At 50.9% G+C, this 22,592-nt stretch overlaps 1 protein-coding gene across 1 annotated transcript in view; it reads right to left on the reverse strand.

The window, feature by feature from the left end:
- The window catches only part of MSI2 (musashi RNA binding protein 2), a 229,308-nt gene that overhangs the window by 38,023 nt on the left and 168,693 nt on the right, over nucleotides 1-22,592 (reverse strand). The window contains exons 6-8 of the mRNA XM_035343446.1: nucleotides 19,475-19,557; nucleotides 13,147-13,261; nucleotides 5,871-5,945 (exon numbers count right to left, since the gene is read on the reverse strand). Coding sequence (XP_035199337.1) covers nucleotides 5,871-5,945; nucleotides 13,147-13,261; nucleotides 19,475-19,557 — 273 coding nt within the window. The remainder of the gene's footprint in view (nucleotides 1-5,870; nucleotides 5,946-13,146; nucleotides 13,262-19,474; nucleotides 19,558-22,592) is intronic.

Raw genomic sequence — 22,592 nt, forward strand, 5'->3', positions numbered from 1 at the left:
GCAGTACGGTGAAGCTACAAACACACCCTTTTCCTCTCACTCCCACTGCATCTCCTTTTGGTGATTACTTATAAAGGAGTGGGAAACCAAGAGTGAGAGACCTGCAGGAGAGCAAAACAAGCTTGCAGCTTTGTAACATTCCTCAGTGTCCTCAATACCAGATACAGCAACTTACTTCCTTACCTCCTTTCAGGCACAATGAAAAAGCAGCCTGAAGCTTGTCATTATTACAGCAATTACTCTTGTCTTTGGTACCAGCTCCTTTTCCTGACCCAGAAAATAACTATCAGACTCACTAGGCAAGCGTCACAGATAACTTCTATGTAAGAACAGCTTCCTACCCAGCACTGATGGACTACAAGTGAACAGTTTGCGACTGCTATCAGAAAAGAAACTAAATTAAGCTTCATACATTAACAGAAAGTTGGTTTGGTTTTAAATGCTCTCATAATAACAAAAAGTGTAGTTTAGACTTTGAACTTTGGTTTTCACAGCACCAGGCACTGCAAGAGCATGACCCAAGACTGGGCTTTGCAGACTACAGAGTATCATTATTAATAAGCAAGTATATTTCCAGGAGCTCAGAGAAGTTTGTGAAAATATTTGTTTTTCCCACCTTTCCCCATATATAAAGGCTTTAATAAGTTTTAAACATTCAGGCAAACAAACCCTTAATTAAAAAGAAATTTACATTCCGGAGCTGAAGGCTTCTAAGTAACTTTGACAATCCCCAGACATCCAGGTAACGATGGAAGCAAGTATAACAGAGGGAAACAAAGCGATGGCAACTTCCGTGCTCCCCCAGGCACAGCCAGCAGCACCAGTCCCACTGTGGGGTCTGGGGACAACGTTTGCCATCCCAGCGAGGACCTTCTCTAAAGCAACAAGAGTTACCTGGTTTTCCTTTCCATTTCCAAACAGCAGAAAGAGATTCCTGCACATCAGTGCTGGAGAGTTTGCAATAAGGGTTACTAAAACAACACAATCATGTGGGTTTGAGGCTTAAGCCCACCTCGGTCGGCACGATGGAAGATCAGACTGTTGGGAATATTGCAATTTTTACATGTAGACATCGCTCTCCCCCCAGTTACAAGTGCGTTGTCATATTTTCTTGCTTTAACTTTTGCTGTCAACACACCTCGTATGTAACCATTCATCTGCAGGTTCTTCAAATACTGGGTCACACGCTTGGAGGTATGGTTGTTTTATTCTTTTATTAAATTGTCATTGGTACTGGTTATTTGGTGCATCCAAACCAAAAATATTAAAACTGCAAGCTAAGAGAGCAGCAACACAGCATATCCATTGTAAACAATTTATTATTATTTTCTACCTTAGTTACTTACAGGAAAAAAGTCATAAAAAAGAAAAAAAGAGAAGCACAGATGGACTATTTACAAAAAATGAGAAAATTCACAATAGCCGAAATGTTTGCAAATCATGCACACTAAGACAAGTTCACAAAAGCAAAGCAATTCATAGCAAAAAAACCCAAACAAAATAATAAGAAGCCATACAGATTAAAAAAAGCTATTGCCTGCAGAAAAGTAAAAAGAAAACTAACCAATTATTACATCAAGCATCTTTAATGAAATGAACAGCATAGCCGTGTATTGTAGAGCCTTTGACACTGACATTTTAACAAGTGGATTAACAAACATTAAAATGCATTACAGTTCTACTGTAAGCATGCAATTTACTTCTCACAAACTTATAAAATGGGTAGAAACACCTAAAGAAAAACAGGATTCAAATACAAGGTGTGTTTTCTACCCAAAACACCAGAACCTGGTCTTGTTAAAAAGGAAGCCAATGGATAGAGGCATGTCGCAGAGCTCTGAGGTTCTGCTGGCATTTGGGTGAAGATTAAGAGGCGCGGTACAGCTCAAGCTAGCGAGGTGAAAGCTTGCCCCTCTTGCCAAAATTTAAGCGATTTGCCCATGATTTGCAAGCAAAGTCTGGAAGTAAGAGCAGCTGCAGGGAGTACACGAAAGCTGCAAGAGGAGGGGGCAGCTAGCGGTGCAGAGCTCGAGCGGGGGCTGCTGCAGCACGGCGCTCCAGCCCCCAGCCCAGCGGCCATGCGGGGGCTCGCCGGCCATCGACCCCGGCAGCGCTGCGTCGGGGCACAGCTCCGTGACTGCGGCAGCTCTGGGCAGAGCCACCACGACAAAGCAAATCCAGAGAACAAAACACACGTGGGTCAGCTGCACCCACAGCCACTGGCGGCATAGGTTCACACCTGCCCGCACGGGGCGTGCTCGTCTGGGGGAATTAAGCCCTGCTTTGTCGATAACCCCAGCAAGAGGAGACCCTAGTCTCGCTCCACTGTAACTCTGATCTGTGCTACTGCTGCACGTCTCTGTGTAAAAAAAGCGCCAGCATCTCTTTTTGGGGCTGCTGTGTAAGAACCAATCATCATTTTTCCTTCCTTGATAAAATTGTTTCTAAGAAGTTTGTGAGAAGTCATGCCTTCATAATGCCCCTATCCCCAGTCCTTGTGAGTTACATTCCAAGTGGGCATTAAAAACTCATAACAAAGCAGAGGAAAAAAATTAAAAAAAAAAAAAAGAAAAAATAAAAAGCAAACTCAAAGCAGTGAGGATATGGAGCCTTTAAAAAAATAAAAAATAAAATAAAAGTCCAGTCAATCAAACCAGCCAGTAAGAGCAGCAATTTTTCAGTGGACATTGATATTAAACATGGACCACCCAGGCTTTTTCTGTCTCTCTCTCTCATTAGCACTGTAGTAAACCCCGATTAATTTGTTATGCATCTTTAAGAACTAGTTGATAAAAATTATGTCTTGTGAAATCGGCAAATAGTCTGCAAAGTGAAATAAGAACAGAAATTAATAGATTAAACTGAAAAGATAAGTCCCAGAAATTAAAAAAAAAATGACACAGAAAGGGAGTGATTGTAATTAAAAGAAAAAGGCTATGTACTGAGTTATAAATGCAGAGAGGAAAAAAAATAACGTGATGGGAGAAGATAGAGCAGTCGCCAACCTGACTACGTGTGCCTCGCTGCGGGGCCGGGCGTCGCAAGGGCGCGCTGCCGACAGCACAGGCAGGCTGCTTGCCCCGCGCAGGATGACAATGCAAGCAGGTGGAGCGTGACGTTTGTAGCACTGCTTCACTGCCACAATGGTAAATATCAGTGGTACAGTTCAATTTCGGTGGACACTTTTTTTTTTTAATTAAAAAAGTCAGTAGGTTGTGTAACCGGAGAAGTAACCGGCACGATGCCCGCGGCCAGCCCTGCCAGGCTGACCCGCGGCAGCGCAGGCACCCGGGAGAGCTTTCACACACCTGCCCTGGGGGAGAACACGCTGCCCCTTCTCTGTAGCGATCTGTACAAATGCAGCTGGGTATTTAGAGGTACATCTGCACAGACGTGGGGTTGCAGCACCACTGCTCTTCAAGTACCAGCTTGTAGCGAGGGTGCCGAAGCTCTCCAACACACCGCCCGGGTGCTCCCTCAGAAATGGCCACATCACTTTTTTTCCCCGCATCATGACACTGAGCGCTTGGACGTGACAACTTATTAAAAAAAAAACTACTTCAGATCCCTCTCCACCAGGCTCGCACCTATCTCACGCCCTGTGCCGCAGCACTTACTGCTCTCCTCGAACAGCCGGCTCCCAAGGGGACACCGCATCTGCCTGGGGTGTCCCGACCGGCCGCCCCCTGCCGCGAGCAGCGCCGCAGCCTGCCCGAGCCGCCCTCGTGGCACCATCCCCGCTGCGCCCCCACCATGCAGCACCCACGAGATGCAGCGCTTCCATGCTGCCCCCACCAGGGTCTAATTGCTGTAAGGAACGTATGAGCTGCAGGGAGAGCAACGCGGGCACGGCTCTAGCCCTGACGCAGCCACGCCAGCCGAGGCGGCCGCTGCGCAGCTCCCCTTCCGAGCCCAATTTTCAAGCTGGCCCCTGGCGCAGAAGGCACCACTGGGGCCTGCAGTTAAGCACACCTGCTTTTCTAGAGGTGAGAATTTGCTTTGATTTTCTTCTGCATTTGCAATCTCTGCAAGAGATTGAAAATAACTAGCAACTAACTCGAAGGCCAGTTTTGAAAAACCTGGCCCTTAATAGAAGTACATATAATGAGGGCTGGAGTCAAACGGCATCTCTGCTTTCAGCCAGCCGACACGTTCGTTTTAGACATGTTTATAATTAAAGTCATCTCTGCCGATTTTCATCATTTAACATATCAAAGCTGTCTCTCATTTAGCTGTCTTTATACAAATGAGCTGGTGCAGGAGTCACGAGAACCCGGGAAGACAGCGAGAGACAGGCACGCACCTTCTGAAGCCTCCTCCTGCGTTCAAGCACACATCAGTGCCTGCCTGGAGAGTGTGTGCGTGCATTCGGGTGACCTTCCTGTGTCAGGGAGCAGCACCTGGCCGAGCCCAGCACCCTGCTCCTGGCTGGAGGAGCTGCCAGTGTGGGGCTGCTGCAGCCGGCGGCAGCACCGGCACCTGCCCTGTCCTGCCGCCCCGGCACAGCCCGCGGGGCGCCTGCCCCTGCCAGCCTGTTGGAGCCCCTGCGCCCTGCCAAGGCAGCATTCGTTTTATTCATGTCCTCCAAAGGACCTGACTCAGTTTGAGAGGGCTGAAGCACAGGTGGGAAACAGGCAGTTGAGCTTAAAATAGAGCCTTAGCATTTGTAAATTTCAGCCATGGAAAAGAAAACCTAACGAGTTTCCCTTGGTGCTATTCATCCTGCAGAAACCAGTTCTGCAGAAACTACTGTGCAAGGACATTATTCATCTTATGGGTGTTAATAATGCGTATCCTTTCCAAGTAATGCTTCATCCTATTGACCCAGGGTTGAACACACGGACGTATCCTTGCCCCAGCGTGCCCCCAGCAGAGCCAAGCACTGCTCCATGGTCTCCGACCCACCTATGGGTCCATCCAGGAGGATGCTCGGTGTCTTCGCCACTGTGCCTGCAGCGACTTCACCACGGGCAGGGTTTCACTCGGTTTCTCAACTGGCCTGAGCAAAGCTGTGCTTCCACCATTCCCTTCCTAAGCCATTAAAGCACGGCACGGGGTGGTGGGACCACTCGCAGGGGACCTCAGCGATGAGTGCGCTCGTGAACTGACCGTGCAACACAGAGGTGTTGCCACGCCACGGTGTCCAGGTGGGCTTTAGCTAGTGGCGATAAACACATGGCCTGCTAGACCTCCCTGAGAAACACTGAGGTGAAGTAAAAAGAAATTCTTAATCCCGTGCAGTTTCAGTCCCAGGGGCAGCCTCGAGGCCCGGTGGTGCCACACAGGGGGAGCAGCACCCGCGGCCCTGGGCCCTCGGAGGGAAGCGCACCGCACGCGGCCAGGGAGGGAGGGAGAACAGCACAGAGCACACCCAGCGAGCACGCGCCGTCAGGAGCTAGCTGCTGGGAAGGACACCGAAGGTATCTACGAATATACCGGAATGTTGGACTTCACTCCAAACTGCACTTCTAATGAGTATGAACTTACCACAGAACGTGTGAACGTGTGTGAGAGTCTGTGTGTGTGTGCCTGTACATTCATCTGTCATAAATATATGAAAGGAAAAAAACATCAAAGGGAGGCTAACAGCTCTTGAATTATCTCTGTTGCTTTATGTTTTAATTTAAGAAGTTTGTTTTCAAATAACCAGTACCAATTTACACATTAATAAAAATGTCTTAAAAATATGTATATGTATATATATATATAAATATTTTTAATAGTCAAAAAATTGTTATGTGAGATGCTCCCTGCAGACTTGCCTGTCTCAACTTGCAGCTATGGATTAAAAAAAATAAAAAGGAAAAAAAGGAAAAACTAAAGAAGGAAAGAAGGGAAAAAAAGTAAATCTGCAAATGAAACGTACATACCTGGGAACTGATAGCTGTAACTTGGGGCAAATCCAGGATATCCTCGGCCATACGTTGCAACAAAATTCGGGTAACCTTGATTACAGAAATATAAAAATAAAATAAAAAAGGAGAGAGAGAGAAAAAGTTTCAAGATTAATAAAGGTCTTTCAATTTATAAATATAATGCAAAATAACATGGAAGAAACTTGATTTTACAAGGGGGTACTCAAAAATGAGATTTATTCTGCTCATGCAAAACTGCAGAAAGGTTTCATTATTATCCTGAATAGAAACATCTAGAGATCTACGACTTTGCTGATCACTTGCCTGCCTTGCTTTGTGCGTGAGACCTGTCACTCACGTAATTAACATGCACTTTGGTATCTGAAGTCCAAGGACTGTGCATACTTGTTAGCTGGAAGAGTAAATGCCAAATGCTAAGGCTAAACACATAACACAGGTTTGCTCTGACATTTGGAGAGCTTACAATGAATGTACTTTGCTTCAGAGCTATTGACAGTTGGAGATTAAGGTAGTAGTAATTCTTTATCCCAGGAGTGTGAAGGACAACAGTTAACACATCAAAGAGTTAGAGGCAGCAACAGCAATGAGCCAGAGTCAAAGAGCTTTTAATTTTTCAGGAAAGAAAACCCAGATATGAGAACTGCTTCCTAAAGCAATTGCTAAGATACACGCATCCAACCTCAGGCAGCTTTTGAAGTTTTATTGCGAGAAAAATACCACTCAAGACCATTTTGCTAATAAAAACGCCCACGTAAACGCATTAAGGTGCAATTGTGCCCTCTTCCACGCAGCGGATGGAAGTGAGCAGTAATGCTGCTCGCAGGGCAGGGCTGTTCGGATGGCTGCGGGCTCTGAAGCGAGGCAGGGCCGTGGGCGCAGCCGGCCTCAGCCCCGTCCCCTCCCGTGGCCGTGTGGGACCAGGCCGCGTGGACAAAGCAGCGCCCGCTGGGCCGCCCTACAGCTGCTTCCCAAGGGTCTCGCTGTGGCTGCCGGCCAGGCCAGGGCAGGGAGGTTCTGCTGCTCAGGCACCAGAGGTTTGCAACCTGCTGGACATCAAGGCTGGAAGCCTCACGCGGGGTGGCAGCAGCCAAGGGGCCTCCCAGCCCTCACGTACGACGACGGCTGCCTCTGCCCCGACACGCGCTGTGGGTGCTGCATGCAGTCCTTTATGCTGCGGAGGTTTCCTAAAACTGCAACCTCGCTTCTGACCCTTCTGCTTGCCCAAATTCCTTAAAAACAGGAATTCTCCTTTGCAACTCCAGCACTACGTAACGCTCCCCTTGGCTACCACTCTTAACCTGTCTGCCCAGACTCCTCCAGTCCCCAGGAAAGGCCTCTCCAGACCAAGAAATGATCTGAAGAAGTTTGTTCTCTCTCCACCTGAAGCCAACAGACATCCTGCAGCGGTGACAGCAGCAGCTGGGCCAGACCTCCGGAGCACGGGGAGCTGCCGAGCGGTTCCTCTGGAGGTCCTGTATCTCCGTGTTTGTTTGTTCTTTAAAACACGAATACATTGTACAGTAATTCTGCTGCCGCACCAGGTCTCTCCATTTATGATTAGATTTTTATACAGATATAATATGCTATTAATCATAATCTAAAACAGGAAGATAAAAATGCTTGGATGAATTTTGATTATGGGATTAGGCAATGCCAGGGGAAAGCAGCCCTGCAATTGCAGGACAGCGCATGGCAGCTTTCAGCAGATATGTACACACTGCTTAGCCCCTGCCTATTTATTTCACAGCTCAACAGCTGGATTCCCTTAGAAATTAATCACCTCTGTCGTTAAATCAGATCTTTCAGAGTTAAGCTTTACAAACCTTTTTTCCTTTTATTTTTTTTTTTAAACCTACGATATTGATAAATGGATTGTTTGCTAAGTAACTAGCGCCATTAACACCACTGTGAGCTCCACAATGAAAAATCACTCTGCGGCACCGACCACAGCCACTATCCTCACCAAGAGGAAAACATTTGCTCCCATGCAAACCCAAACGACTCTGAGGCAGGTTTTGGCTGGTGGCCTAGGGAGCTGTGGGGGCCCCATGTGCCGAGGAGCACCCAGGTCTGCCCCAGGGTGTGGATGCTGCGGGCACATTTTGTCAGCTGCCCTGCAGGACAGGGCTGTGCCTGCCCCCGTGCGTGTCCCAGACCTCGGGCAGCGTTCAGCAGCCCCGCTCTGCCCGGCCAAAGCCACTGTGTCCAATGCCAGCCGCGGCGCTGCCCGGGTGGGGGTCTCGGCTGCATCCGCGGCGCTCGGCACTCTCTAGGTCAGGCAGAAGAAATCATAAATTTATAATACAACATTACTTCAATTTTCCTCTTCATTTACTGCTGCAGTGCCCAGCTCTGCTCTAACAAGTCAAAGCCCGATCCGTGCAGGGGAAATTGGCTGGCTGAATATCAATATCACATTAACACCATGCCCATGTGGCTGCTTCATCAAACCAAATTATGGCCATGCTGACCTATCCACCATTTCCATTAGATACCATTCTCATCCTGCACTGGGTACCGAACAGTTTATTTGCTTCAGTAGCCCTACTGAATGACCAAAGTCTCTAATCACCCCTTGTTGTTAAGCCAAAAATCCAAGTTTTGCCTGGATTATCTCCTCTGGAGCGAGACCCTGCTGCCCGTGGGAGCGCAAACTCAAACCGACACCCCAAACCGCTTTCACAGCTCCTTCACCCAGCTCCCTGTCTGCTGTCACCAGCAGCGGGCCCTGCACGCCCGCCCCGCAGGCTGGCCGAGCCAGCAGCCCCGTCCTGGCCGCAGGACGGATCCTGGCCGTACACAAGGTGACAGTGGTGGCCGCGGTGTCACCACGCTGACCACACGATGGTCACGGTCACACTCCCGCTGGAGGAACACCCGGTGCCGCCACCAAGTCCGCTACTGCTGTGGCATACGAGGAAGGTGTCCTGGAGGAAAGCAAAGGCTCTGCTTCCAGGACAAAAAAGACTGCAGGTAGGTAACACTCACCTTCTTATTGCAGTTCACCTACGGGTACCACAGCGTTACTAGTGTTAAAGCCCGTCACGGTGGGCCCACATCAAAGCCCAACATTACAGGCATTTTACAGAAGGGGAAACTGGGCAGAGTGACGTAAGCACCCATTGCACCAGGGAATGTAGAACAAAACCCAGCTCCTACAGGCACATGGGGGTGACCGTGTACCAGGGAGCAGCTATGAAGAGAAACAGATCTGCTGTAAAAGTTGCCCCCTTGGTCCAAAGAAGTCTCCTACTGATTTGTCTCCTACTCCAAGGACAGGAAAAAGCTAAGCCCGAGCTGAGCACAGCTGTGCTAACGGGGGTGAACACCGCACCTGGAGCTGCTGCAGGAGCCCGGAGGCTCCTGGAAGTCCTGCCCGCCTGCTGGGAAGCGCGTGTCCAACACAGGATTCCCTTTCCTTAATTCTGCCTCAGAGGCGGCTACGGCTCTATTAAAGAGTCTGATGGAAAAAAGGAATGACTTTCTTTGAAGGGCACAAGCTTCTTTTATGCATGAGTTCAGCCTACCTCGACTGAACGTGTGCAGTAATGCAGAGCCCCGGCCTGCCTGGTGCAATGATATGAGCAGCCTGGTAGGGATTTTCTGAAATTTGGTGTTCATATCAGACATTATTTCAGCAGTCTCAGGGCATAAGCTTTATGGGCTGTGCTCTCTTATCTCTGGAGGAATTTGCAAGTTAAAAAGGGCCCAACTTTAATATTAAACACCAGCAAGCCTAAGATGCCCATCACCAAATGAAACGAGTCCTGTAGGGTCCGTGCTCAGATCTAGCAGTGCAGCAGCCACCCCAGAGCCTGGCATCCCCGCCGGGACGCCCCACACCGGCAGCTGCCCCGACCCAGGCAGAGCTGCTGCAGGTGGGATTTGCTGCTATTGATGTTATCCCTCTTTGCTTTTCTCTTTTCTCTGTTTTTTTGTTTCAAGTTTTCAGGTATGGACCTCACCAGAGAGCAGAAAGAAAGCAGGGGTATCACAGCAGCACCTAGGTGGCCCCTGGCGAAGGGGCTCCACGGGTTGAGGGGTTTGTACCGGGACCCGCTGGCAGGGGTGGGCTTCTGGGCGCAGTGCGAGCTGTCGGGCCCTGGCAGTCCTCATCCAGCTGAAGACGTGCGCTGCCTGCTGGTGCCTGGGATGCAGTGCTTGCTCACCACGGAGCGTGTGAGAGCCTTGCCATCCTCCTGCCAGGTGGGCTGCCAGAGAGAAAGAGGTCACGGGAGCTGAAACCATTCCAGCCCACTCTTTATGCAGAGTGGCTAATTAATGTTCCTGGTCTCCCCCGAGGATGCGCGCTTCCCATCAGCAGACAGAGACTGAGACAGCCCAGGAGCAGTCCTGGCAGAAGGCTCAGCCTGCCTGCACTCTCGCAGTCAAAAAATCCTTTCAGAAGAACACTTTAATTTTGTTCCAATCAACCAAATCATCACAGAAGCGGCTGCCTGTGCACCTTTAGACCCCGGCTGCTGCAGGCTCCTCAGGGAGGCTATGATTAATGAAAAAGACCAACTTCCTTAATAGCTTTGGAGGGAGTCACTCTCCACTCTTTCCTTTGGGTTGTCTTGTGCATTTGTTCCTTTGATTTCCTCCTCTGCCTGTGAACAGCATCTGGAGAAGGTGACCTTGGACAAGGGCTCCTGGAAAAAGGTATAAAAACCTTTCAAGAGCAGCTCCAATCCACTCGTTTTCAGTCCGGCCAGACACCTAAAACGAGGAGCGGAGTAAATCTGACACAGGCCTGTTGGGATCTGCCCCCGGCAGCACACGACGCTGGGTCCTCGCTGTGCGACAGGATAATTACACCCTCCGCTCCCCTCCGCGCCTGGCAGCGGGCAGTGGGCTCCCTGCCGAGCCTCTGCCTGGTGCCCCCTTTCCAGCCTTGAAGCGAGCTCCTCTGGGCAGCCTTTGGGAAGGGGCTTGTGATGGCCGACCAGCCAGCCTCCGGCTCTGTGCTGCGATTTTGTTGTTCAGCACCGAATTATTTAACACGGTGCCACCGAAGCAAGCAGGAGCTTGGAAGATAAAAAAACAAACACCACAGTGAGAGCTGATAATGAAGCATCTGGCCTTCACCATAACTCAATTGTTAATTCTGAGCAAGCCACTCAGAAATCTAGTAAGAGCACACGAAGGGCCGCCCTGCGAGAAGCAACGGAGCAGCACCAGTCCGGACGGCCCGCACGCGTGCAGCGGGGAGGTGAACTTGTCCGCAGGCGTCCCACCGTGGCTGTCTGCAGGAGCCGATCCGCTCACCGAGGGCTTCTTCGTTGCTTCTCAAAGCCTGAAGTGATCTTTTTCCACGGGGGCAGCCCCAGCAGCAATTAATCACACTGCACCTGAGGGCTCAATCTTCCTTTCAGGTCCCTGGGGCAGGCCCCAGCTCCAGGAACTCCTCTCAGCTTTTCCTCCTTGTCGAGCTGTGAGGAGCACAGCGGAGCCGATGCCACCCCTGGTCCTTGTGCCCAGCACCCAGCAGCCGCCGCGCACCCACCTCCAGGCCGCAGACACGAGAGAAGCAGAGCAGGACGTATGTGCGGGCACGCTGGGAACACACAGGTAACGAAATCACAGACTGACGAGAACAAGATAAATATTTTCACCATAAAATGTGATTTCCAAACCCTTTGGGCGAGGGTGGCGGTGGAATGTGGGGACAGAAGAACAGATGATCAGCTGAAATAACCGAATTACACATCCCCGAAATGGATCGTTCCGGCCACCTGAGGAGAAGTGCTATTAATTCTGAGATACAGCAAACATGGCAGGGAAGTTTTTCCCATGACATCAAGCAGTGCCTGAAGTCAGACATCTTGGCAGAACAGCCTGATCTTCACAGGAACCAAGCCCTCTGCCCTGACGCCCGCTCCAGGAGCCTTTGGGTCCTGCAGGGCCCCAGCCCACGCTGCCCATGGACCTGCTCTGTGGAGCTCAGGAGCACTGAGCGCCAGCTTTCAGGGCTTGTTTTCATGCTCAGCTTCTAGGATCAAGTAAACTTCAGAAAAAAATCATCTCGAAAAGCTGAAGAGCGTCTTGTTTATGAAGCACTAGATGGACAGGCTGCTGGGACAGTGGAGTTTCTACTCTTGCTCTGCTGGAGAACTTGGCACACTTGAGATCAAACCCACCACCCTCTCTGTGGGCCAGTTCCACAGGGAACGGCCTGGTTCCACTTAAATAAGGCCTGGAAAAATTGCTAAGGGTGCCCTGCCTCTCCCTTCTCAGGCTGAAGACAGCAAGTGCTGGTGCCAGGACCACGGACACCCGGGGCCCTGCACCCGCTGCAGCTGGCGGGTGCCTTCGGGTGAGCGGTGCTGGGGGTACGGGTGAGGAGAACGGCCGCAGGGCTTCAGCTCCAGACAGAGCCCAGAGAGCTCCCAGGACAGGCCACGGAGCAGGGAGGTGGCTGGGAAGGGTCACTTCTGCCCGGGGACACCGCCAGCCACCCCCCTCACATATGCTTTACAGACCCAGCAGGTGACAACCGAGGGAAGGTCCGGCAATACGAAGGGAGCAGAAAGTGGAAAATACACGGGTTTTACAAGCAGACACTGGCAATGCATTAGCAGGATTTTGGCTTAGTAAATCTGAGGACAGAATATCAAGAGGTTGCTTGTCAGACTATATAGGAAGAACAACTATCCAGGCAGAAACAAATGAGAACCAATTATAACTAAATAGACCTCGTGCACAAATAGAATTTTGCCATTAAATATCATTTATCCCATTTAATTAGTATTTTCTGGACACAATACACCGGACTAAAATACCGTTCCATCCCCTTGAAACTCGTAATTATTGGTGCGACCTGTACTGTTACACATCTCCCTGCTTTCTCCATCTTGCATGCCATTTAAGAACCGGCAAGATTTTCAATTATCTATGCTGAACTGTCAAAGATACCTTTAAAAGAAGGGGAATAATGTGTGACTCAATTCCTCTAAAAAGGGGGAGAGATCATTTTTAGTCAGAATGAACACACTGCATCTTTCATCATTCTATTTTTGCGAGTAAGAGTAAAACAGGCTATTTAAAACATCCATTTAAATGCAAATTTTTATATTCCAGGAAGGGGGGGAGTTAATCATTTACCACAGACAGGATTATTTTCCCCACTCCACCCCTGCTGAAGTTTTAGGCTCGCACTCACACAAGTGCCGCGATGTGCTCACCCCTACGCCTCACGCGCTCACAAATCAGGGAGACAACACAGGGGAGGCTCGCTCTGGAAGACGTTTGGTGGCTCTTGCACACTTACCCAACATTCCCATCCCTAGCATAAAAGCGTCCATGGTATACGGTAATCCACGTGCCCTTCCTCTCGTCCCTGGTGGAAACATCACTTCTTTAGGTTGTGCTTTCTTACATTCTACCTATTGAGCAGAAACATGTACAAATGAGATGCAAATGAATTCCATGTAAATGTCAAATGCAGAACTGATCTACTTAAGGGGGGGGATTTATTTTTAGCATTTTCCTCCCCACACCGCCTCCCCCTCAAAGGTGAACGTTCAGAGTAGTGTAAACGGATTTAAAAGAGCAAACGTGTACGTCTCTTTAAACACATAGCAAACCAACGCCGTAAAGATGACAGAAATGCTGATTGAAGAAGTTGCCGTGGTCCTGAAAGGAAAACCTGCGCTGCGTTTACTCTCAATGACACTTGCGGGCGTGGAATGGATGGAGGAAAGTCTTCAGCACAGCTCTATTACAATCGATAGCAGAAAATGACTCTCGGTGATCATTACAAAAAGCTCCTTTTAAAACAGGAATAAAGAATCGATATTTCTACCCAGCAGAAAATTTCTGTAAACCCTATTAATAAACGATCTGCATTCTTTCACTTCCAGTTACTCCTGCTGCCCTTTGAAGTCACTTAATGCCGCGTTAATCACATCGCCAGCCTCCGCCAATTCCTCTGCGGCCAGGCAGAGCCCCGGGACCGGGACCCACTCTGGGTAAAGGCCCCGAGGGGCCCGGGTGCACCTTCAGGGGCTGCTTCTGTGCCTCTGGACAGGATGAGGAGAAGCGAGCAGATGGCCCAGTGGCCGTGCTGCTGCCGCCTACCAGGGCAGCGTCGTGTCCCCATCACCTCCGGCACTCGCACCAGCAGGCAGAGGCAGGCGGGCGCCCGGGGGCGAGCAGCGACCGCAGCAGACAAGCCCAGGGATGTCGCCTAACGTGGCTACACGCTTCTGTTCCTAATAGCCCTATCAGTGACAGTGTATTCATTGTCTTATGAAAACCAACCGCCTGTTCCTAGGCAACCTGATCAGTGAAAATTTCAGGTTTATACAGATTTCATTTAGGTAACATAAAGGTTAACTGACTGTAATGGGAGTATTTTAAACAAAACCACCTACTCCTCCCCTTTCTGCTGCAAACCTCGCGCAGATCCTATTTACTTTGCTCGCAACACATCCCAGTGCTAAAACGCACAGATCCCGCCAGGTGTCAAAACACGCACTTCTTGAAAGCAAACTGCCCGAATCCCGTCAGGTTTGGGGTAATATTCTTCCGGAGCTGTGCCCTGCTGGCAGGTGCCCGTGCCCTTGCAGGAGGCCTCGGGAGCAGCACTGCGCGGGACGGGACAGGGAGCGGGATGGCGCGTGTGCATGCTGCAGGCACACGGTGGGATGGAAAGCCCCGCGGCGCCCCACAGGCTGTCCGTGACCCGGCATTAAGATAAGGAGAGAAGGAAAAGTAAGGAAGCAAACCACTCCACCAGCCACCTCACTGGCCAGCAGCTCACTGCCTGCGGTGCAGGGAAGGTGGGGGCCAGGACCCACGGAGGGTCTCAGCCTGCGGGGGTGCCTGCCGCACTGTTTCCATCCACCCCAAAGCCTCAGTGCCCCCAGGGCCCCCCCAGCCTAAAGGCAGCAACCTGCTGCGTGTGACTCCCCATCACTGCCTCCAAGAGCCCAGGGCTCTTCAGGTGCTCAGAATGCCGAGCACAAGCGCCAGCCTCCCCGATGCCTCGCGCGCCAGCAAAGCAGCTCGACAATATCCTCTGCAACTTTCCTTTGCTTATTTCTAATCAGAGAGACATTTAACAGGAGTGTGCCAATCTAATTTCTCCAGCCAAATTGCAGCAGGGCGATCGCCAGAAGTGTATCATCTCATTTCTCAGCCATATTCCTCGGGTTCGCCACCACTCAAAATGTCACGGAGGCATTGGTTACACCTCATAGCTGCTTTCGCTGCAAATATTCAGAATGATAAAAACAATCTAGCCTGGCTCGACGGACAATTAACAGGAAAATGAAGTTTGGATTAGCACCGTTAGAAACAATAACCCAGTAATTAGCTTTTGCAACCACAAAACAGCCTACCGCTGCTCTCTGAAAGACTAGCTTAATTTATGATTTTCACAGCACACAAGGACATAAAGGGAATGGTGGTGAGCTGCAAAGAAGTTTTAACTTGGATTTAAAGGAAAAGAAAAAGCCACCAGTAGGAAAGAGAAATAATTCTTAAGCCTTGTAAACAAATATGCCCCATACGGAGGGCAGAAATGTTTGCCATTATCCAGCAGAGACGTCTCCCCTCCGGGCTGTGTGATGTGTGGGTACAGAACCGTCAGCCCCAGCCCGGCTGCACGCCTGGGGGATTTTACTCTCACTGCAAATGGGGACGGTGAAGCAGGAGGTGAGGGGCCAGGCTGCTCGGGACAGGGACGGCTGCCACCACCCGCAGCAATGGTGACCACGGGGCAAAACCCCAGGGGAGCACGGGATGTGGGAGCCCAGGGCAGGCTGCCCCAGCGGGACCCGCAGCTGGGCTTCCACATGGGCAGAGCACCCGATGGAGCCTGCCTGAGGTGGGCACGTTGTGCATAAACCTGGATCCTACACTTCCAGTTCAGCATTTCTGCACTCCTTAATCATTGCCAGATTTTCTTCCACCTCCCCTGCACGAAAGACGTGCTGTAGTTTCAGCAGCCTAACAAAGAAAGTTTTAACTCTAAATCGAGGAGGAAAAAAAAAAAAAAAAGGCCAGGGAAACTGAAATTTGCTATTTTTGTTTAGTCTAGTTTGGAGAATTAACATTACACTGGGGTGCTCCTGGGTCAAGACAAGCAGTCAAAGCCACCAGAAGCCAGGACGGCTGAGATGGGGAGTGAAAAGCCTCTTATACCCAGAGCAACAGAACAGGCTGTCAGCTCGCAGCACCAGGATGTTTCAAAAAATATGGCTAACAGCTTTCCAGGGAAACCAGAGCTATTTTGAGGAACACAGAGTGCTCCCATATTCACAATGCACAAAAAAATCTATTTTACCACCCAAAGACAAGGCAACTTTGTCTTGCCAGCAAAGTGCACTTCACAGTTAGTTGAGATCGGATTACCTCGGGGACCCCCTGCCACTCATGCCATGGCAAGGCAAACTATCGCCTCTAACAGCAACCTGCGCTCACCAACAGTGCTGCAAAGGCAGCAGTACGCCCGAAGCAGGAGAAAGGTCATTACGCATACTTAAAAACAGCACTACAGCACTGGCCAAGGTGGGCCAGGGACACCGGGCTCAGAAGTTGCTCGGCACATCCTCAGGCTGTAGAAGTGCCAGTCTGAAGTTTCTTGCGATTTTCTTGTCCCCCAGAGCCCCCAGGAGCCCCCAGCTCCGGGCAGCTCCCCGCTGTCCTGCGCAGGCTGCTGAACCTGACCACGCCAGGGGACCAGGACAAGGGCGGCGTCACCGCCCGTCTCCCCAGCTACATCACTCACAGGCACTTCCAGGATTGATGTTAGAGGAACGCATCCAGGCTGCAGGTGGCCGCAGTGTCCCTCAGCTGACAGGGTTTCCAATGCTGCTGCACCTTGCTGGCTTCGGGCTTCTCCTGAGCACCGTGACCGCCAGCAACCCCCTGCAGAGCCGTCCTGCGACGGCCGACAGGCATGGCCCAGAGCCATGTGTGATGGCAGCTCCCCGGGGCAGGTCCTGAAGACCTGTACAAAGAGCAACCCCAGCTCCAGAGAGCTTGCTGGCATCGCAGCAGAGTCCTGCTCCCTGCCTCCCGCACGTGGGGCACGGCTCGGCCTCTCCAGGGGTGCCTCGGACCCAAAGGCACGGGCGCGTGATGCACACTGCATCTACAGCCCCAGCACAAGGTGAAGGCTGCCACTCCTGGGAGAAGCCCAAGCAGTGCCGATACACTAAAACCAAGCCACAAACAAACCAGCCCACTGAAACCACCGCGGGCAGAAGGAAAGCTACAGGTGCCTGGCAGTGCGAGCCTGTTTCTGAACAGCTGACTGGAGGTGGCGACTTGCAGCGCAGCGGGGGCAGCCCAGCTCCCCACCCGTGTCACCCTGTGCCTAGGATGTGAACAACTTTATCGCAGGCAAACCGCTAAGAAAATCAATGACTCCATCACATTTCTTTGCTGGCTACTTTTGCACCCCCTAGAAAATCATTTTTTGGGGCAAAGCAGCCTGCTTGTGCGAGAAGAACAGTATTCTGGGGACATTTTGCTTTGGTTGCATTTATTCTGCCCTCCTCCCCTCGGAGTTTGGAGAGAATCCGTGGCCTCCCACGTAAATTCCAGGTTTCATTTATTAAACACCTCGCTGGCATTTTCTTTTCACTCGCACACTGCTCGTTTAATATTACACTTGACATTCTAAGCTTTATGGATGGCAACAGAAGCAGAATGGGAGGACTAAAAATAGCCTGCACGGAGAGGGAGGCTGCAAACGGGCTCGTGAACAGCAGCCGCCCGCTGCCCCTGCGCGGGGGCAATGACAGTGAGTGCGGTGCAAGGAGCCCGCACGGTGCCCGCGCACCTTGGGACCAGGACGGCCAGCACCTGCTCCCCGTGCTGCATGGCACTTGGGGCGACACGTTAAAAACAAAGCAGGAGTGGTCAGTCCCCGAGGGGGCCGCGGGGGCCCGTGCCCAGCCCCGATCCGCGTGTCACCGCCGGCCATCTGCAGCAGCTCGCTGTCACACATGCGTGCACAGGCTCTCCCGCTCCTGCCTGGGCTTGGTAATTAATCTGCAGACACATCAGCAACACGATGAGTCAGTCCCAAGACAGGATCATGTCTCATCTCCTCCCTCGTGGGCCGCTTTTAAAATTAGTGCTGTAGAAGAAGTGACAAGGAGAGCATGCTCAAAGCGTCGTGGCACCTGGATCACGCACCACGTAGGCACAGATCACTGGGACGAATGTGCTGTGATTATCCGCGACAACAAAACGCCACCAGCCCACACTGCTTCTTTTGCTCCTTGTGATGTTCCTCAAGTGTTTTTGCCCTGTCCCATCCCGCAGGCTGTTCCCTTACCACGCAGCCGCTCAGCGGAGAAGAAACCCTCCAGCAGGGTCACGCCGGCAGCAAACAGCGCAGGATTTTAACAACGCAGCAAAGCCCAAGCTCAGATTCGTGGCAAAGGAAGGGAAGCAGCCCTGGACTTCCCACTCACCCGTGCCTCCTCCAGGTACCCATGCCCGGCCTCACCAGGAGAGCTGGGCCGCGCTGCTTTGCGCCAGGTGAAGGCCGAGTCGTGCTCCGGAGGGACATCTCTCGTGTGAGAACCTCCGTGGAGCGTTACACCACGGGCACCCACCCTCAAATTAAGCAGCAGGAACGTCGTGGAGCCCTGCACTGTATTTCTGCCTTCCCTGCTGCCAAGTCTTACCTAAATTTACACTTCAAGTCTTTCTGATTTGTGGCTGGGTCTGTTGTTCCTGGGCCGGGGTGGGGGCGTTTGGTGTTACTTCTTGTTTTGTTTTAAGGCAGATTAATCAGCATTTAGAGACGGGAACGAATCCTCCCCCACAGCCCACAGTTATCTCACGCAATGCAGCACCGGTGGCAGGAGGAAACTCCCGAGGGAGAGACGCAGGGAGAGCAGCGAGAGGCCGGGCCGGAGGCAAAGCCCGCGGCACGCATCGGGGCCGGGGCAGGGGGCTGGCAGAGGGCACGGCGGGCTGCCCCGGCCCTGCCTCCGTACCTCACCACCACGGTCGCCAAAGGGGTTGTTACTTTTATTTCCGATGCATATTGCCGTCAGGAACAATATGAAGAATATTATTTCAGTGCCCTGGGAAAAATTAGCAAGTCAAATATTGAATCAGGCCTCCAGCATATGCCAAGGAGATTGCTTTGATCTTATCCACACTAAAAGCTCTATTATTGAATTTAAAGTCTGTGAACACATATCAGACCAACATACAATGCATATCTGAATACACATTTGAGAAGCAAAGGATGTTTTGACAAAGGGAGAAAGAATATTTTAGCCGAAAATATCAAAGTTTTTGCATCAATTGAAATACAAATGCCCTTTTTCATCTGGCTCAGTGGCTTTACTGACAGGGCAACCGCAACCTGGGACTCGATGTCATTTAGGAGAAACTTCACGAGGGGCCTGGCTGTCGGGTGGGGAACGCCAGCACTCGATGGCAGAGCCATGGCAGCCGCAGCACCAGAGCCAGGCTCCGCACCCCGACCCCGCAGCACCGCGCGCCTGGGACACCGCAACCGGCTCCTGGGGCGGCGCGGCCCCAGGGGAGCAGCCAGACACGTCTGTGACCGCTGGGGAGACCTCGCTGGCACCGACCCGCGCGTCAGAAAAAGCACTTACCATTTTATTATTGATTTCGTGGAAGTGAATTTCACAGACTTTTTCCACCACGTCTTCATTTTCAAAAGTAACGAACCCAAATCCTGTTCAATAAGGGAATAAAAAGGGGAGGAGGAAAGGAAAAATTAGTGAAGTCAAACAGCTTTCATTCTGATACAGCATTCCTTGGCCTTTTGGATTTGGGAAAGCTTTCACAGAAATACGCACATGTAAATGACCTGCTTTCTACAGGGCTGCTGCCGAGCCCATTACAGACTAACGGAGGGAAGGAGCATCATCTCGGGGAAATTAATACGGTTCTGTTACAGCTCTTCCATAGGACTTAATGGAGAATTAAAGCCTCCTTATGGATTTTTTGATCCATCCTGAAGAATTTAATGGATAGTTACACCCTGGTTACAAGATGGCTCAGAAACTACAATAAGGCTGTATTTTCTTTTACACCTTATGGTTTTTAAGAGCAACCTCTACAAAACCCAATTATATGTCTATGGAACCACATTGATTTTATCTCCTGTTTAATTCCATGGGACTTCTCCATTAGGGCTGACCAAAAAAAGTAAGAACCCGTGAGGACAGAAGAGGATTCCTCAGTTACCCCTCGCTGCCCCGGCGATGAAGCAAACACCGACGGTCGCACAGGCACGTGGCAGCGCTTTGTGCCGGGGCGGCCGAGCGCCGGAGGTGCTCATTTGTCCCCTTCTTCCTGAATGACTTCCTCTACTGCCTCACCAGGACATCCTGAGGCCGCTAAGAAGCCGCCACGTTTGAGGCCTCTGATCTAATCACTCCTCTCCTCTGCGCTGCTGCTTCAAAGGAGCTGCGGATTTGGGCTGGTTTAGGGTTGTTTGATGCCTGCTGCCTGCCTGTAGCTGTACACGGTTTGCTCTGCTGGCTCCACGCGGCTGCAGATACGCTGCACGGAGGAATCTGGCAGCCCACCACAGCTCTACGCATTAATTCTCCCTGCTCATCTCCTTCTTTTTAAAAAATATCAAGCTAACAGAAAGTCTGATGTGCTACATTTCTGGCAACGACTTGATGAATAAACATCACCAGTGATTAACCTCACGAAACCTTACAAATGTACCAACAGAACGAGCTTCACCCCCGACCTGTCCCGGGAGCGGTGCTGGCCCCGTGTGCCGGCAGAGCAGCATCGCGCCGTGCCACCACCAGTGGAGCTGGGGGCCACCAGCACCCCCCGTCACGGGGCGGGGGTGACCCCAGACCTTGTGCCTGTCCCCACCGCCAAGCTGGGATGCCTCGAGCCACCAGCCCCAGGCTCGGCTGCTCGGGAGCACAGCGATGGCACCTGATCCCAAACCTGTGCCGCTGTGCAGAGCCGCAGGGCATGTTCCTGGACCCGTGAGAAGCCACGAGGCCGAGTCCTTGGACCCTTTCCTTGGGGGAAAAAACAACTAGAAATGGTTCGTAGCTCTCCCTGAGGCGTACCACGTTGTCTGACGGTGCAACCCGGCTCTCAGAGCTCTGCGCTACTTTGCTTTGTGCTGCATGTAGCAGCTTTAAGTGCTTTACTTGACCTAGGTCTTTTATTTGCCTTCCAAGTTACTCCATGTAAATCCGCCTTAAACAGAGCTGCAGTCAGACCTGAGTTTCTGTGGTTAAGTGGCTAAGCACAGCACCCCGGGCAGCCCAGCAGCACCCTGTGCTGGCAGGGCCCGGGGCTGCGGGCGGCATGGCCGGATCCGGCTCTGCCCAGCACAGCGAGCGGCCAGCCGGGCCCGCACGTCGTTAGCAGCCTCAGCACCACAAGCATCTTCATCATTAGTAACTCATTAGCGAATTCTGCAGTTGAGGATTTCTCCTCCGTCTTCTGTCAGGTCCCACTGCCAGAATGGAGCCGGGAAGGGGAATTTAGAGGAGATTAGCACTAATGTGCAGAGCACCGCCAGAAAGCCCGCTGCGGGCATTACGCGCTCGGACCAGGAAAGAAGTTTCCCATCCTCATCCCACCCCATATGGCTTAAACACAGGTTTATGAAGAAATTAGTTCTCTGATTACATCAGACAGCCTCTCAGCTTTCTTTACTAACGGATTTTATAACAAGAATAAAGTAACAGTCCATAGGTGCCAACACTCACAGGGTTTTAAACACCTATGCCACTTCACTCAGCCAAGTAAAAAACAGACTGGAGGGGGTTGGTAAGAAAACCCGGCGTTGTTTTTGTTCGTTTCCCTCTGGACAGGCACAGGAGTAGTGAAGAACACCGACCACCTCTCGGTGCCGCGGTGTGGCTGTGCAATGCCTGCGCTTGCTGTACGGGGAAGCAACCAGAGGATTTTGATGTGCACATACACGGGCACTTAAATCCACAAGATGCTGTGCAAGAGGTCCTACTGCTCCTTAAGTGAGCAACCCCCAAGAGACCACATACCCCAGAGCCAAAACCTTCACCAAACCGACTGGTAATGGGTCCTTCTTTGTTTCACTTTTTAAATATTAGATTACAACTTCCAGTAATTGCACATATAAAAAATATTACTGTATGCATGCCTTATTAGTTAGCGTAATGAATACACGCTCATTTTTAAATTACCAAAACTCTTAGAAACCTTCCTGGACTAAACAGACAATTACTTCTTATGAGAGGTACTAGGAGTCAACAAAAAATGGTCCTTGGAAAGTGTATGAAAAAGATTAACACAAAACAAAGAAGGCTGTTTAAAATGGTGACATAAATAGGATTCCGGTTGTCAAGGAGCACACATTTTAAAATGAAATTATACTGCATCCTTCTGAATGAAGCTATTATTGGAAGCTAACAAGCTCTATTTAAGAGATAAGCATTTAACAGAGTCAAACGGTTTGGTTTTTTTATTCAAATGAATAAAACTGAATATTCATTTGAATAATCTTTTCTGTAAAAGAAAAGACAAAGAAGAGGGGGGAAAATAAAATACGAGGCAAACCGATGCCCCCAAATGAGAGGCACCAAGCCAAGAGTGAGCACTAAAGGAAGCTGAGACATGTATTCATGACCTTCAGGTGAAAAAACCCTCCTTTAGCATCTGCTCAAAAAAAGGGAGTCATTTCACTCTATTCAAACGCGTTACGGGGCGATGAGAGGCGCCACCAGGACGCGCGGATCTGCC

Source organism: Oxyura jamaicensis, chromosome 19 (genome assembly GCF_011077185.1).
Source record: "Oxyura jamaicensis isolate SHBP4307 breed ruddy duck chromosome 19, BPBGC_Ojam_1.0, whole genome shotgun sequence".
Classification (NCBI taxonomy): Eukaryota; Metazoa; Chordata; class Aves; order Anseriformes; family Anatidae; genus Oxyura; species Oxyura jamaicensis.